The 14,951-nt window shown below is 46.8% G+C and overlaps 6 protein-coding genes across 6 annotated transcripts; 3 read left to right on the forward strand and 3 right to left on the reverse strand.

Moving 5' to 3' along the window:
• Positions 1–892: 892 nt before the first annotated feature.
• FTJAE_10065 (uncharacterized protein) lies at positions 893–2,215 on the reverse strand (the record flags this gene model as incomplete). The annotated part of the gene is made up of 1 exon (XM_037342869.1): positions 893–2,215. The coding sequence occupies one exon, from the start codon at positions 2,213–2,215 to the stop codon at positions 893–895; it is 1,323 nt and encodes a 440-aa protein (XP_037202915.1).
• Positions 2,216–2,844: 629 nt separating this feature from the next.
• On the reverse strand, positions 2,845–4,759 carry FTJAE_10066 (3-propionate hydroxylase; the record flags this gene model as incomplete). The annotated part of the gene is made up of 2 exons (XM_037342870.1): positions 2,845–4,016; positions 4,072–4,759. 2 exons carry the CDS (start codon positions 4,757–4,759, stop codon positions 2,845–2,847), a joined length of 1,860 nt encoding a protein of 619 aa, XP_037202916.1.
• A 425-nt stretch (positions 4,760–5,184) lies between these two features.
• On the forward strand, positions 5,185–6,078 carry FTJAE_10067 (fumarylacetoacetate hydrolase; the record flags this gene model as incomplete). The annotated part of the gene is made up of 5 exons (XM_037342871.1): positions 5,185–5,206; positions 5,265–5,503; positions 5,563–5,621; positions 5,670–5,926; positions 5,978–6,078. The coding sequence occupies 5 exons, from the start codon at positions 5,185–5,187 to the stop codon at positions 6,076–6,078; spliced, it is 678 nt and encodes a 225-aa protein (XP_037202917.1).
• Positions 6,079–7,066: 988 nt separating this feature from the next.
• On the forward strand, positions 7,067–8,849 carry FTJAE_10068 (major facilitator superfamily domain protein; the record flags this gene model as incomplete). Its single annotated transcript, XM_037342872.1, has 5 exons — positions 7,067–7,440; positions 7,486–7,750; positions 7,799–8,288; positions 8,475–8,563; positions 8,616–8,849. 5 exons carry the CDS (start codon positions 7,067–7,069, stop codon positions 8,847–8,849), a joined length of 1,452 nt encoding a protein of 483 aa, XP_037202918.1.
• Positions 8,850–9,084: 235 nt separating this feature from the next.
• Positions 9,085–10,656, reverse strand: FTJAE_10069 (cell wall assembly cell proliferation coordinating KNR4-like; the record flags this gene model as incomplete). Its single annotated transcript, XM_037342873.1, has 2 exons — positions 9,085–9,460; positions 9,506–10,656. The coding sequence occupies 2 exons, from the start codon at positions 10,654–10,656 to the stop codon at positions 9,085–9,087; spliced, it is 1,527 nt and encodes a 508-aa protein (XP_037202919.1).
• A 1,360-nt stretch (positions 10,657–12,016) lies between these two features.
• On the forward strand, positions 12,017–13,875 carry FTJAE_10070 (uncharacterized protein; the record flags this gene model as incomplete). Its single annotated transcript, XM_037342875.1, has 3 exons — positions 12,017–12,339; positions 12,476–13,070; positions 13,123–13,875. The coding sequence occupies 3 exons, from the start codon at positions 12,017–12,019 to the stop codon at positions 13,873–13,875; spliced, it is 1,671 nt and encodes a 556-aa protein (XP_037202920.1).
• Between the last annotated feature and the right edge of the window lie 1,076 nt (positions 13,876–14,951).

Below are 14,951 nucleotides of genomic sequence, written 5' to 3' on the forward strand. Positions count from 1 at the left end.
TTGAGAAGCTTGAGGGATTTATGAGGAGGCTTGCAGGAGCAATTTGCAACATGTTGAATATCATATTGAGATTTCAATGCCTCGGCGACACGGGGTATGAGCACTTTTGCTCTCTCGGGAGCTGTGTTGACCGTGACCAACCGCCAGGGACCTCGTGATGACATTCTTGAGCGCGATTGGGAGAAGAAAGAACTGGGTAGATAGAGATGACTACCTGTTGTGTAGTGCCTTAATCAGGGATTGTTTTTTTTTTATTTTTTTTATTATCAAGAGGGAAGAAAAAAAACCTATACATTTATTTATTCTTATTCGAAAGGCTTTTTTCCTAGGTGCAACTAGATTCATTCCACGGCTATTGAGGCGGGTGTCTTTTCTGTACATACCTGTACACCGAGCTCTCCGCAATTGTGGACAAGCGTGGTCTAGAGGGCGGGGAATTTCTCCACCAGGCACGGTCGTGAATGTGGCGGGGACAATGTGGTGACGCCTTGACTTTTTGCCTGCATATGTATCTGCCACAGCCAGCCTACGCAGTGACGAGACCTGGCGGTGGGCAACTAGGTAAGCAAGAAGGGTGATACAATGACAAAAGGCTGGCACAATCTTCAATGTTAGCAGATTTAGTTACTAAATGCCAAGATTTATGTATCTATGTAATTCCCTAATATTTCCGGACTTTTCCTTGCAGAATCATGGGATAATGTCATACAGGCAGGACAACTGACACAAATAAAGATGCATCCTGGCCTTTCGTGACTGCATCAACCTTTTGTGCCCAACTACCTGAGCAAGCTTAGTTGCCCACCGTCAGGTATCGCTAACAGGTGTTACTTATCACATCTCTTCATGGATCATCAGTCTAAGTGCAGTTTAGAACAAAGCAATACAATATCTATTTCTCCTGGAATCCGTTCTGCTTGGCTACGGCGTTACTCCCGTGATCCTCCCAGACAAACCGTTGTTCCTCACCCGGAATCAACGGAATCAATGCCTTTCCGTAATCGCCCCCATTTGGCGTTCGAAGAAGCGTGTGAATGTGAAACCTCGCTGGCTCGCTATTGTTGAGAAAGACGCCAGAATGATGGTCAAACTCGATAATGATAACAGGACTTTGAATCCTGTAATAGAAGGCATCGGATTCTGTGAACCCCCCGATCCAGCAGAAATACGTCTCGTCGTAGTAGGTACGTATGTCATTCATCTTGGCCTTTCTGGACTGGGAGGGGAGATAGAGCAGAAATTCTTCAAGAATAGCTTCTACCAAGCCGACTTGTTCGCCACTCATACAAGATACTGTGATGCCTTCGTATGGAACTACGCGATTATCCCTGTATGCTCCGCAAAGGTGTCGTTGGTCATCTCGGTTCCAAAGCCCTACCGGCATACAAGGGTCCCGTAGGAGCTTGTAAATCTGAGCCTTGCTCTGCTGTGCCGCTGGCAGTGACTGCATAAGCTCAAGCCCAAGCCTGTCCTCTCGCTGTAGAATAGTGGTGCCAGCAAAAGGACCAGCGTCGATCTCATTGGGCTCCGCACCCGTGAACCAAGGGGAGATAATGAGTTGCGATTGGTACAAGAAAATGTTGAGACAAAGATGGTGACCGTAGAAGCTAAAGCCCCAAGGCTTATTCTCAGAGGGATACCCGAAGATGGCAAAGTTGTATGAGAATTCATTGCACACTCGCTTTGCGTTGACCAAGTCTCCGAGAAATCCATTGAGTCGCATTGCTGATCTTGCTTTGGCAAATCCATCTGGTGAAAAGGTGAGACGGAGAACCTCAAGGATCTTGTCCCTCAGGTCAGCGTCGATTTCGTCTAACCTCAATCCCTTGTCACTTAAAAGAAACTCGGGATTCGACCAAGTACGCCATTGCGGGTCATCCAGATGATGAAGTGTCTTTTTCGTCTCCGTCTCGTCCAAGGCGTCAAGAACTTGTCTTGCAGCCGTGCTGATATCACAAACAGGGACTTGGTTGTCTTCCAAGCTAAACAAGTCTTGTTTTACAACCCCATCACTTGTTACACCCCTGAAAGGCTCCTTATAGAGATCTTTCCAGTGCTCCCATAATGCGTGCAGCCATGGCGGGTTTTTGTTATTCTTGAAATCGGCTGCATATGAGCGCGCATCTTGTTTCTGCATCGCGACAAATCGAGGTGTTGACAAGTCGGGCAAGTATTTGCGGAACTCTCCTCGGCTGGCTACATTCTTGGTCTCCATGATAGCGACGCAGATATAGAATTTGGTGTTGAAAGCTCTGTATAGGCCAGGTAGGTTGAAGTGACTGTCAAGTCTCTCGGCACGGTGCAAGTAGTGATGATCTCGTCTGGTCATACGCAGAACACTTGCACTTTACATATACACTGTCTCCATAATCGCCACAACAAGCTTGAGGATTAGTGGAACCTGTTTTGTTCGTCATAACTTTGCGGCGGCGCGAGGATCGCTTCTCCGCCGCGTGCTACTTCTTGCGGCCGAGGAAAAAATGCTCATACTGTGGGGAATGGTACTGAGAGGGGCACACCAGGCCTGGTCTCGACTCTGGACCTGGACACGCGTCGTACGATCGGCAATGGCACCCCACGTCAAGACGCACATGGTTCGACAAACAATGAGCAACTTGATGCCCAGGAAATTAGAATCCACTTCTTATTCACAGACTGACAAAGAAGACTGTTAAAGGCATTACTACGTCAGCTGATGTTAATGGATATAAGAAATGAACTAGAATAGCATCTCGACCGTTTTAAGATGTATTGGCTACGATACTGACACTTGACACGCAGGTAGAAAGTAGATACATGACCTCTCGAAAGCATTGTATATCATACGGTACTGTAGGTACTGCATCAAGCCCCTAAGAAATTGCTCAGCTTCTGACCCACCGCCTTCACCTCACCCTCCGTCCTGAAAGACCCAAATATATGTTGATCGGGTCGAACCAACAAAGCACGTCCTAGAGTTAAACCAGACTCGCTCAACCAATCCCATTTCGCAGCTCCTGTCACTACATCAAAGTCTTTGCGCAGCCTAAGACTATTGAACTTGGTATTCTTGTGACTCTCAGTAATGATGCAAGAAGCTGCATGTACCTTATCGTCGTTCGCAGGCAGCAAAAGCGTCCACGCATCAGGTGCGCAGAGATCTAGAGTGCTGTACCGTCGTTCTTCGACATCCTTGACACCCAACTCTTTGACATATCTGAGATTGACGGGCTTCAACTGCGGCAATGAGGATGGCAGTGAGCCTCGTAACCATGCATGCGGTATTCTTGCTCCTGGTCGAAAGGCTGGCTTGAAGTGTGATGCATGAGCAGGAAACTCTGTATCACCATAGACATAACCGATATGTAAGTTGAGGTTATCGAAATGCTCTCTCTGGTCTTCGACTCCAGCATCGACCTCTTTCATTTTTTCCGGATCATTGATAGCTTTCAGTAGATTCTTTCGACCTTCGTTGATATCAGATATGCCCGCTGTTCCGAGAGCTTTCAAGAGGCCAAAGATCTTTTGCCCGTTCTTGACACTCTGTCGTGAGTTTACCTCGGCAATCTGCCTGCGCTCTTCGGTGTATGATTCCAGCATGACATTACTGGTAGGATTGTTTAGGGCATGGGCAATTTTGAAAGCAAGGTTATGAACATCTGCGAGACCCGAGTTGAGACCCAGGCCGCCTGTTGGTGGAAACGAGTGAGCTGCATCCCCCGCGAGAAACACATTCCCTTGAATGTATGTGTTTGCTACCTTTCGACTAAGGATCCAAGGGCGATAGCTCAGTACCTTGGAATCTGTGTCCTTGCCGATAGCTCCTTTGAGTACCTCGTGGCAAAGTTGTTCATTCCACTCTTCAACAGGGTACTTGTCAGAGTCAAAATTGGTGATGAGAACGGCGTTTCCTTCAAGATTGTAGGCTATGATGAAGCCAGATGCAAGCGGATCGAATAGCCAGTGAAGCATACCCACACGATCACCGACAACTTCACGCAGGTTAGCACTGAAATGAATCGTCATCATGGTCTCGTCTGAATGGAAGTTAGTGATGTCTATGCTGACACAATATAGGGGCACGAAACTCACATGAGTCCTCGCCGTCGCTCTCGATGCCCACATACTGACGAACTTTACTCTTGGCTCCATCGCACGCAATCACGTACTTTGAGCTGACCCTATATAGTTGACCAGTGGCACGTTCCTCAACGATAGTCGTGACTGAGTCTTGAGTCTGGGACAAGGAAACAAACGAAACTCCCTTCCGGATGTCAACAAGGTCTTCAGACGACAACTTGTCAGCGAGATATTGCTCAAAATCAGGCTGAGGAATATTGTGGATCATCTCAGGTGTAAAGTCAAGAACCTCTTTATCCATGCGCTCGTACGGAAGCCGTCCCAGGACTTGACCGGATAGCGTTGTGAGAAAGTTGACCCAGTATGCATCGTCCCTTGGTGTGCCCAGGCTTCTGATGTGATCTGTGTCCAGACCAAACTGTCGACATATCTCGAGTGATCTGGGACTCAGAGCATGAGCTTTCGGAGCCCCGAGTCTCTCTGGGTAGCGCTCGACGATAAGAGACTTTACGCCTAGTTGGGATAAGAGGTAGGCTTGTAAGAGGCCGCTTGGACCGCCTCCGATGATGAGAACGGGGACTTGGACTGCTTCACCATGGCCCTTGCTATGATCACCATTGGTATAGTGGCAGTTGGCTTTGCTGGATACTGGGATAAAGACCTTATCATCGGCATTGGAGTTGAAAAGTGAGATGCCCATTGTAGTAGATATTGATTGCCGATATTAGATTTGATGTAGGTTGAGATTGATTGACCGGGTTGAGATAGTAAGGGGATATAAATTCGGTGGCCAGAGATTGGGCTAGAATGTGCTCGGTCAAGTAGTAGGGGAAAAGTGCAACGCCAGTCACTTTGCAAGACTTTGCTAATTAATTCCAAATGCTCGATCTACACTCGAAAGCCACACGGCGGGGACTGTTTAGAGGCAAAGTAGCTCCGTCCGTGGAGAAGTTGGTGGGGAGGTAACAGGTTGTGGAGAAACAGTCTCTCCACAAACACCTCGGCCACCGTTGCGGCTCTAACGGAGCATGGCTGATATAGGAAGCATGGTGGCCTTATTATGGAATGCCGTGCTTTGTTACGAGGAGCTTATTGTCGGCTTTTCCGTTAACTCTTTTGGTAACCATGTCGCTACCCTCCTTCACCCGTAAGCACGAGCCCAGCAGAACACTGCTATCCAACCAAGAAGCCTAACGAACAAATAGGACTAATTCGTTTCATCGCCAAGAATGATGCGTCCAAGATTCTAATTGGTGAGCCTACCTCAGCCAGTGAGGACGTAGGCTTAGCGCTGAGAAAAGGCCTGGATGTCTGGGCCTACCTCTTCACTGGGTCCTCCATGCTAGCACCAGGAAACAAGACACAGCAAATCGTGCAAATTGATCGGTTGCTTTCTCCTCTTGCGCAGCAAGAGGTAGGCACTATTAGGTGCATTGGGCTGAATGTAAGATTACTAATTATCAGCATGATTCAATGGTCGTTTACTCACTTCATACTTCTTAGTACAGACAGCATGCTCGAGAAGTCAACCTCGCCATACCGACCGTCCCGACCGTCTTCTTGTTTGTTACTGTCACTTTATCACTGCTATACTAGCTAAATGTTTATAGGAAGCCAGCCACCAGCCTCAACGATCCTTTCCCGTCGCCAATTCCGTTACCCAAGATATCACAGTCGTCCGATTCTGCTGATTACGAGGCAGAACTAGCAGTAGTCATTGGGAAGACGTGCCGCAATGTGAAAGAGGACGAGGCTTATGATTATGTCCTTGGATATACGGCCTGCAACGATGTGTCATCCAGAGCACCGCAGTTTCGAGATAGTCAGTGGTGCTTTTCCAAGGGATTTGATGGAGCTTGTCCTCTAGGTAAGCTAGCATATAAACTCTCGATTTATGCAGTGGTACTAAACATGATAGGCCCGACATTGGTGTCTAGCCAAATCATCCCCGACCCAAGCACGCTCAATCTGAGAGGTCTCCGGAACAACCAAGTTGTTCAAGACAGTGGCATAGAGTGAGAAAAGCCTCATACCTCGAGCGATTGACCTCTAACGTTGACTAGTGACCTGATTTTCAACGTGCCTCGCATCATAAGCTATCTATCTGAAGACACTACCTTGCCAGCGGGTACGGTTATTTTAACGGGAACGCCCGCGGGGGTAGGATATGGACGGTCTCCACGACAGACCTTGAAAGACGGAGATGAGTTTGCAGTGGAGATTCTACCTTTCATTGGCACTCTTACAAACATGGTCAAAAACTCGTAATAGGTCAAGATCTGTTACCAGCAAAGCAAAGATAGCAACATAGATGAATAGCAATTTCTAAGATGTTGGAGAAATTATCATGGTATTTTTTAGAGCTGCAATGTCCAGTGGCAAGAACTGCTCGAGGCATTTGTCGACTGAATCAACTCGTACGAATTTCACCGCTGCGATTAGCGCTAAAGTGTCGCAGAGATACCTACAATGCTCTGCTTTGAGACTTGACAGCTTTAAGCGGCGGGAACAGGCAGGCGGGGAAGGGCTTGTAACTTAGGATCCATGGGGGTGATTATTAGGCCAGCATTGGATGGACTTGGTGCACGGTCAACCCAAGACGACCCCCTCTGTTGGTGAGCAGTCCCCGATCTCCTCGCTTCCAAGTTTATGGTTCGAACTCCCCACAAACGTAACCTCATTCAGCCTGGTTTCCAGACCCAAGTCTTGTTCCCCACGAACCCCGCGACTTCTCCACATCTTGTCTAGACCGTATAGGCGCTTTAGTCGGCATCATCTGTCTACCTAGTAGCAAATCGGTCTGTTTCCACAAGGAAAGGGCGTCCAGCTCCTGGGGTCGCCTAACAACCAGAATTGGGCCAGATTGATCTTAGTACCTAGTCCTCTTCCCCAGATTCCGGGGGCGGGGTCTGACTTTGATCTGGGCTATAAGAGTACAGAAGCCAAAGCCATCCCTGCCCACCATTTGTATCATCATCTGTGCTGCCTCGTCTCTACCACCTGCAACATGGCAAACCACCAAGATCCAGATGCTATGACGCATGTCGATACAACTGCCAGCACCCGCCCACCTGGCACAGAACTCCTCTACGACAACACAAGTCATCTGCAATATGTCAAAGACAAACAAGGAAACCACATCATCCTTGTGCCCCAGCCTTCTACAACTGACCCAAATGACCCGCTCAGATGGTCCAGGGCCAAGAAGTGGATTGTCTTCCTCAACGGCGTTTTTTACGCCTTTATGGGAAGTGTCACAGGTCCAATCATGGCTGCTGGCATGATTCCCTTAACAGAAAGATTCGGTGTTTCGCTGCAGAAGCTGACGTATGCGAATGGTGCTACGTTGATCTGTCAAGGTGTTGGGAATATATTTTGGATGTAAGCTCGACAATTTACGTGTCTAGTTTGTGACTAATTGGTTAGGCCTTTTGCTATCAAGTTCGGCAGACGCCCGGTATATCTGCTCTCCAATCTTCTGATGGGCGTAGCTTGCATTTGGCTCGGTCTTGCATCCAACGCCTCATACACACCTTTCGTTATCGGTCGAGCGTTTCTGGGCTTATTCGAAGCACCCATTGAGTCGATTGTTCCTACAACTATAACGGATACTTTCTTCCTTCATGAGCGTGGTGCCATGGTTTCGGCGTATGGTCTTTCCGTCCTCAGCGGCAATGAGCTTGGACCTTTGGTAAGGGAAACCATGACTTTCTTGTGCCCGAGCTAATGTGGTTTTTAGTTCTCAGCTCTAATTATCCAGTACCTTGACATGGCTTGGGCATTCTACATTGTAGCCATGTTCATTGGTCTCAGTTGCATTACCATGTTTTTCTTCATGACCGAGACAAAGTACACGAAACCTCGTGATCAAAACACCTTGGAAGCCTCCAATGAATGTCATCCGGAAACAAAGACCTCCTCTCAAAACATCGAGGATGTCCGTCGAAGCTCGTGCAACGACTCAGAATCTCAGTCTTCTCCGCCGAAGGAAAGCTATCTAAAGGAACTCTTACCATTCCGTAAGGGTGATCCTCAAGTTTCTCTCCTCAAGGTATTCCTTCGACCCTTTGCGCTCATTTGCTATCCAACTGTACTATGGGCCTCTATGATCTACGGCGTGTCGCTTGGATGGAATGTCATAATCGGTTCCACCGTGGCCCAGTTATTTGGAGAAGCTTACGGGTTTGATTCCCAAGCACAGGGTCTGATATTTCTATCACTTTTTGTAGGTTCACTTGTTGGCGCGTGGCTCTGTGGCTCTGTCTCAGATTCTTGGTCGAACTATCTTACACGCAAAAATGATGGTATTCGAGAGCCCGAGATGAGATTGCCTACACTATGCATGGGGACCCTACTCTTGTTATTCGGAACCCTTGTCGCAAGTCTAACGTATCACTATCACACACATTGGGCAGGGCCTGTCATTGGCCTAGGTGTTTTGACTGCTGGGTCGCAGATTGGTGTTTCTCTGTCAATGAGCTATGCTTTGGACTGCCACAAAGAGGTAAGTGGCTACTGTCCCTGTATCCGCCAGTACATACTAACGCAAGTCACAGCTATCGGTCGAGTTGATGGTCGTAGTCGCATCCCTCAAGTCCCTCATGGCGTGGATTTGGACATGGATTATTAACGACTGGATCATAAGTGATGGCATGCTTACAGTTTACATGACTATCGCTGCAATTAATATCGCCATTCACTTGACGACAATTGGCCTTTACTTGAAAGGCAAGGATATTCGAATTTGGCTCCATGAGGAGAACTTTCTTAAGAGATTTAAGCTTGATTAACTTAATTAAAGATATAGATTTATAGCTTTATATTTAATCTAATTAGCTTTAACTATATTTTATACTATCTTTATTATCTCTAGCTTATAGATTTATTCTTACTTAAATAATATTAATATTACTATAGAACTGGTTTAGAGCATTTAATAGACTGTAATTAATTCAAGCTACTGCTCCCGTGGCCAAACGAGCAGTTCAAAGACTCCCCTTCCTTCTCACTATCATCCCTGAGGCTTTAATTATCATTATCAAGCGTCTTTCCCTTTTTCACCATCTTCTCAAGTTGCTCAACCTCAGTAGCTGCCCATTCGCGAAAACTGTGCCAAGAAGTTTCACCGGCCTGCCAAGAAGCCCATTGCCAGTACGGATATTCTCCGTCACTGAAAGTCTCGCCACTGCTATCTTCTGGATTTCGCCAATATGCTGGTGAGATCATAAAATGCATGAATCCGTCACACTCGGTTGCTGGTGAAAGGGCAATGACTTTGGAATAGATATCTTGGTCTAGGTCACCAAGAAACCACGTGTAGTTTTCGACGTCATCATCGGCGAGGTCAATGTCATCAAGACCGTTGATACCACCATTGAGAAAATGCCAACCTCCTTGAAACCTAGAAGAAGTTAGCTAATGAGTGACAGTGCAATACTTGACTTACCCGTTTGCAACACGGACCATGTCCTTAAAGTCAGATGGCAGCTCGCCAACTTTAGCTTCAGCTTCTGATATCTCCTCCTCTGTGGCTGGCGAATAGAGAATATCTTCTGCACAGGTGAGGCCTAGTTCTCGATACTCTTTGCGGTTCACTATCCATGCAGCTGTGGCAAGTCTGTCAAGCAACTCTTTCCAGCCAACTCTTTCTGGTGCGAGTGACCATTGCCGGCCGTTTTCGGCGCGCATCTTCAACGCCGTTATGACTTGTTCAACCATATCATCAGCTTCGTCCGCCTCAATATAAAATGGATTCCCTTCCTTTTTACTCTGAGCCAAAAGGGGTGATACTTTATAGATTCCTGGGAGGAATAAATACCGGTCCAATTGACCCCCATCAATGTCATTGAAACCATCCAGCCGAAGGCCTAAGGACAGAACTTCGGCGGCAGTATCAAATTCCTCAAGTCTTATCGCCAACTCCACCACGAGTCGTCGATAGAGTAAGTAAGAATGCCTCCTAACAGGGTGATGCCCGTTCCGTTTGTGTTCCCACTCGGTGATAGGAATTTGAGGCTGTGCATAGAGCTTCTTTGATGCAGCGAGAGCTTCCTCCATGTTTTCTCGAGTAGGATACTGGCCTATCGTCTTGCTCTTGGCCAGTAGTCGCGCACACATTGCAATCGTTGGTTCGTCATCAGTCTCGCGCCATATATGTACATTCTCCGGCTCTGATAGGTTGCAATGCTCAAGCATCCAGCCAGTGCGGGTACATTCTCGATACTCATACCATTGCTGTCTTTCGAGCCTTTCTTTCCGACCAAAAGCCACGTCTGAACTCTCGTGATGGCCACGAAAAGGATTATTATATTCAGAATGGGCCTCCCAGAAATTATCGAAAGGCCGACTGCTTAGTTGAAAGGCATTTTGGTTGCTCGATGTAAGACTGTGATATTCATACAAGGCGCAGATGAGTGTGTAAGCTTTATCAATATGGTTGGACAGTAGGAGGAGCTGGATGAGGCGGTTGACTCGTCGCAAAGCGTCGCTGGCATCTTGCGACTCCAGCAACAAAGATATCAGATCAGAGATCTTGTGCTGGGTGAACCAACCGTCTTCTCCGGGATCAGCCTGATCGACGTATGTTAATGAGGGCATTTTTTTAATGATATACTGAGGAGATACAAAGCTCAGCTTTATGAGTAAGATACTTCTAGGCACCAAGGGCCCGTTGGTAAAAAGAAGTGTCCGGAAACAACACTACTGGCGCCGGGTCGGTAGATTGATCTTCCAGTCCGTCGACATTCAATTGGTGAGCTTCTAGGCCCTGGCTGTTAAAGCTACCCTAGAATGCAATTTATAGGTAGACATTGCAGAGTCCTGTTTTGTTTACTTTATGTAATACCTAAACTTATATAACTAGTACTTCCTTAACTACTATACAGCAGCTACTAGGAGTAAATAAGTAAATGTTTAGTTAAGTGCATCAATGCCCTGTGCTGGATAATTCTTCTATTAATACTTTTTAAATCTGGCCATGTTCCTTAGCTATGACTGAATAATATCTCCTGTATCCAAGCCCTCTTCAGCACCATCTTTAAGAACGTATATTACCTGATTCTCTATTAGAATTCTTCTCGCTTCCTCAATATGACTAAGTCCTTATTTTCGCACCTTGTCTAGAGAATCAGGACGTCGCACTTAAATAACAATATAGAAGCGCATTATGCATTCTACGTCTGCTGCCAGACCCAAGAATGAGGCCAATGCGAGCCCCTGCGAGCCTCTGTATCTAATACTAGTAAAATTCTGCCTTTCCAGGAAAGCCGGCTCAAGGCCATAGAGCTTAGAAGATCCTTAGCTCCCCTGGTATATAATCTACAATCACGTCACTTCTTATCTGTAAAGTGTAATCTCCCTTGCAGATAGATACTTGAAACTGTCGCTAGACTCGGGAGAGCGGGCGGGTGACCGGGTGGTCCGGGCGCTACCGTGGGAGTGTATTAGCCATGACGTCTAATTGGCTCAGTGGCCAATCCCTGTTTCAGCTCATTTCTTGCGTGCCTTAGCCTGCTTAGCTATCCTGTCTAAGCAGGTGGTTTGGAAGTCAAGGCGCAGGGCAAGGAGGCAGAAATACAAAGCTGGTGATCTCATTACAGTGAAATAACTATAGAAGGAGGACTATCGTTTAAAATATAAGCATAATACAGAGAATCTAGACTACTACAAGAATTCGGGTATGCTTCTTTTCATCACTCAATCGATCCAATATTAATGGCGATATTCTGAACTTCATCACAACAGCAGCCGGGGAGGTTCGCCGAAGAGGCAGCTGCATGTTACTAAGGCTAATAGGTAGGCATCCTGTGACGCCACCAAGCAAGGATTTGAACATGACAACCAACAGATGTAACCTTGTGCTGCATATAGTGGTGACAAGAACCCAACACCCGATAGCTTTGTCTAACAGTATCTCTCTCTCTTACCATCAAACTCTACAGCCATTGCTTTATCAATCATGTCTTGGAAACGTTCCTCTCTCGTTGAGACCGGGTTCTTCTATGATGAAGACCTGCTAAGCGACGAGAGAAGAAATGAAGACAGAGAAGACAAAGACAAAAGACAATTCCCGCCCCATGTTCGAAGGCTTGAGCTAGAGATGCTTGATTTTACGTGCCAGGAGCCAGACCTGCCTACCAAGAAAGATCTCAACATCCAACGCGAGGCTGAAAGACTTACCAATGGGGGGTTCTCAGAAGATCGTTGGGTTGACTTATTTCGAACACACTTCTTCAATCCGCTTCTGCAACATGCCTCAGTCTCAGGACGAAGATCTCGAATGTCAGTACAATGCTATATTTGAAGTCCCAACTAACAGGTGTACTCCTAGGTCATCAAGATGCCTCTATTACTATGATTCTATAGTCTTGTAAGCAACTCCGAATGCAAGAAGAGCAGAAACTCACAACGATAATAGCGACACTGACGCTATATGGTGCGCATTTGACAAGAACGACGAAGAGAATGAACTTGTCAAGGCACCCAAGCCCGATCTAGTCTTTTCTCTCCCGATGTATCATCTAGATACTCACATACCTATGATAACTGATCACGAAGCCCACCAGTGGCATAAAGCATCAGCGCCATCCCTTGTGGAGTCATTTTCATGGTCCACTTTAAAGCAACTACATAAGTCCGGCTTGTTAGTCACTCCCTTTAAGGTTTTTAGTAGTAAAGAGCCTCAAGAACCTCGAGAACGAGATCTCAGTTGTTTTCCTTGGCTTGTTGTCGAATGCAAGAAAGCAGAGCGCACCCCTGGTGAGCTTGAACGATTGAGGGAAGTCGTTTACTGCCAGGCAGCCAATGCCAGTGGATGTGCTGTCAAGTTAAACCAGAATGCTGCGAAATATGCTATCAAGCTGGCTTATCACGCAGAGATCCCCCCTGTTGCCAGCGTGACTACCGTTGGGCCGCAAGTCAAGGTCTGGATAACGTTTTTTGCTGAAGACTTTAGCGCATATTGTTATGACGTTAACGGATATCAAAAGTATCGCCCCCAGAAAGAAGGCTACGTGAGTTCAAATCCAGGTTAAGCAGCTGAGCGGCACTAACCACGCAAACTAGATGATGCAATGTATCTGGACGGGTGACATGACAGAACCTCAAGACATTATCAAATTCCGGCTTATTCTCGAAAACACATACACCTGGGCAAAGCGAGTTTTCAAACCATTGATAGCCACATATATTGATCAGTGGAAGTTTGCCTGCGCTGAAGATATCACTGGCAATGGAAAACTGAAAATGAAGCGACGGCAAGAGAGGCTGGGCCTCTCAAGGTGTGCACTCCGACTTACTCAAGCTTGCCTACATGCTCAGCCAGACCTCAAGTCCTGCGAGGACTCGTATCTTTCCATTACAAACAGGCTTGTCGACCTCTGCGACCGATTCGTCCACGATGTGGATCGATTGATCGCGGAGGAACTCAAACGATCAAGTGAAGGCAAACAAAGAGCTCCGTCCAGCAGCACTACACGCAGAAGAGCACGGACACCTAGCGAACCATCCCGGAAAGCTACTCCTGAATCTGAAGGTATGACTTCTTTAAGCGTTCCGAGACGAAGCCCGCGTTTGGAACCACGGAACAAAGCACAGCCGTCTCAGGAAATCACTTCAAGAGTAGAGATAGTCTCTTCAAGTCTGAGAGTAACTATGGCAGCTGGGGCACCTAAGAGAAGGCAAAGCCAGAGTAAATTTCTCGCGCCACCAATTGAGATTGAACTTGTACCAGAATCTTCATCCGGGGAGTCAGAAGCCTCTGGTACAGTGGCCGACGAGGATATTTCAGTTGTGAACCTATCAGAAGAGGATAACTAGAGAGGCATTCAGGAGTGCTAATAGGGGAGGTATGAAGCTGTTTTATTTCATTGGATGGAAGGAGCTTTGTTGCTTGGCATATACTTACAGAAGAGATTTGTATTATAACGTATCATTAACTGAAATTCGAACAATGTGCGTATAAACCTTTAGGCACAGATATTAGCGCATTAGTATTTATTGTATTGTATATTCTGGCTTGCTGGCTTGCTGTGTTGCGCAATGTTCTTCCTTTGTATAAACTTGTGATGCGCGGGGAGTGAGCTAAAAGTAGCTATACATTTCGTCACATTGCATTCCCAAGTTGGGCACTGTGTCAGCAGCGACCATATTCCCACTTTATTCTGAGATTCATGATGTTTAATGATTGGCCTCTCTGCAAAGCCAGCAGCTGCAAAGCGTGAGATACTACGGCAAGGTTTCAGCCGCATGACCAACGACCAGCATATCAAGCCACCTTGAGGAGAAACGTCCGTCCGCTCCCAGCAAGTATTGCGTTGCCAATAATAGGTACCAGGTATACTAGGAGGTGCGATCATTTCCTTTCAGGCGTGGAAGGACATGATAGGGGAGCAGTGTGTTAGTATGACGAACTAGGAGCTTAGTAGTGATAGCCTCCATTCTGAATTTCTTCTAGCAATTAGAGCATGTAGCCCCTGAGGTGCGACTTATTGATAAAGCTGTCGCATGGGGGTCTGTTCACTCGGAGGGTGACTTGTCGTCGGGAGGCTTATTGCTTGCACCTGGTGTTGGCCGTAATAGAGAATACATTACAGATCAAGGCAATAAAGAAAATGTAGTAAAGCTAGTCTACTAGTTGATGAGTCTCAGACAAAGAGCTGCCGCTTAAGATGGCCGACAAGTCTTGCTGCAGTCGGGCTTCGGGTGCTTATAAGACTCCGACATCTATACAATCCGATGGAGGTATAAATACGAAACTACCCAGAGTTCGTTTACAGCCTTCTATAGGGGCTTTGCCACGAACAGCACAGAAACTTATAGACATTGTTTCTGGCTTAGCAACACATCAACCGAGGGCTTTTATTTCTAAGGATAATTATGCTAGTTCCCAACGG

Source organism: Fusarium tjaetaba (assembly GCF_013396195.1).
Source record: "Fusarium tjaetaba strain NRRL 66243 chromosome Unknown NRRL66243_c0000231, whole genome shotgun sequence".
NCBI lineage: Eukaryota > Fungi > Ascomycota > Sordariomycetes > Hypocreales > Nectriaceae > Fusarium > Fusarium tjaetaba.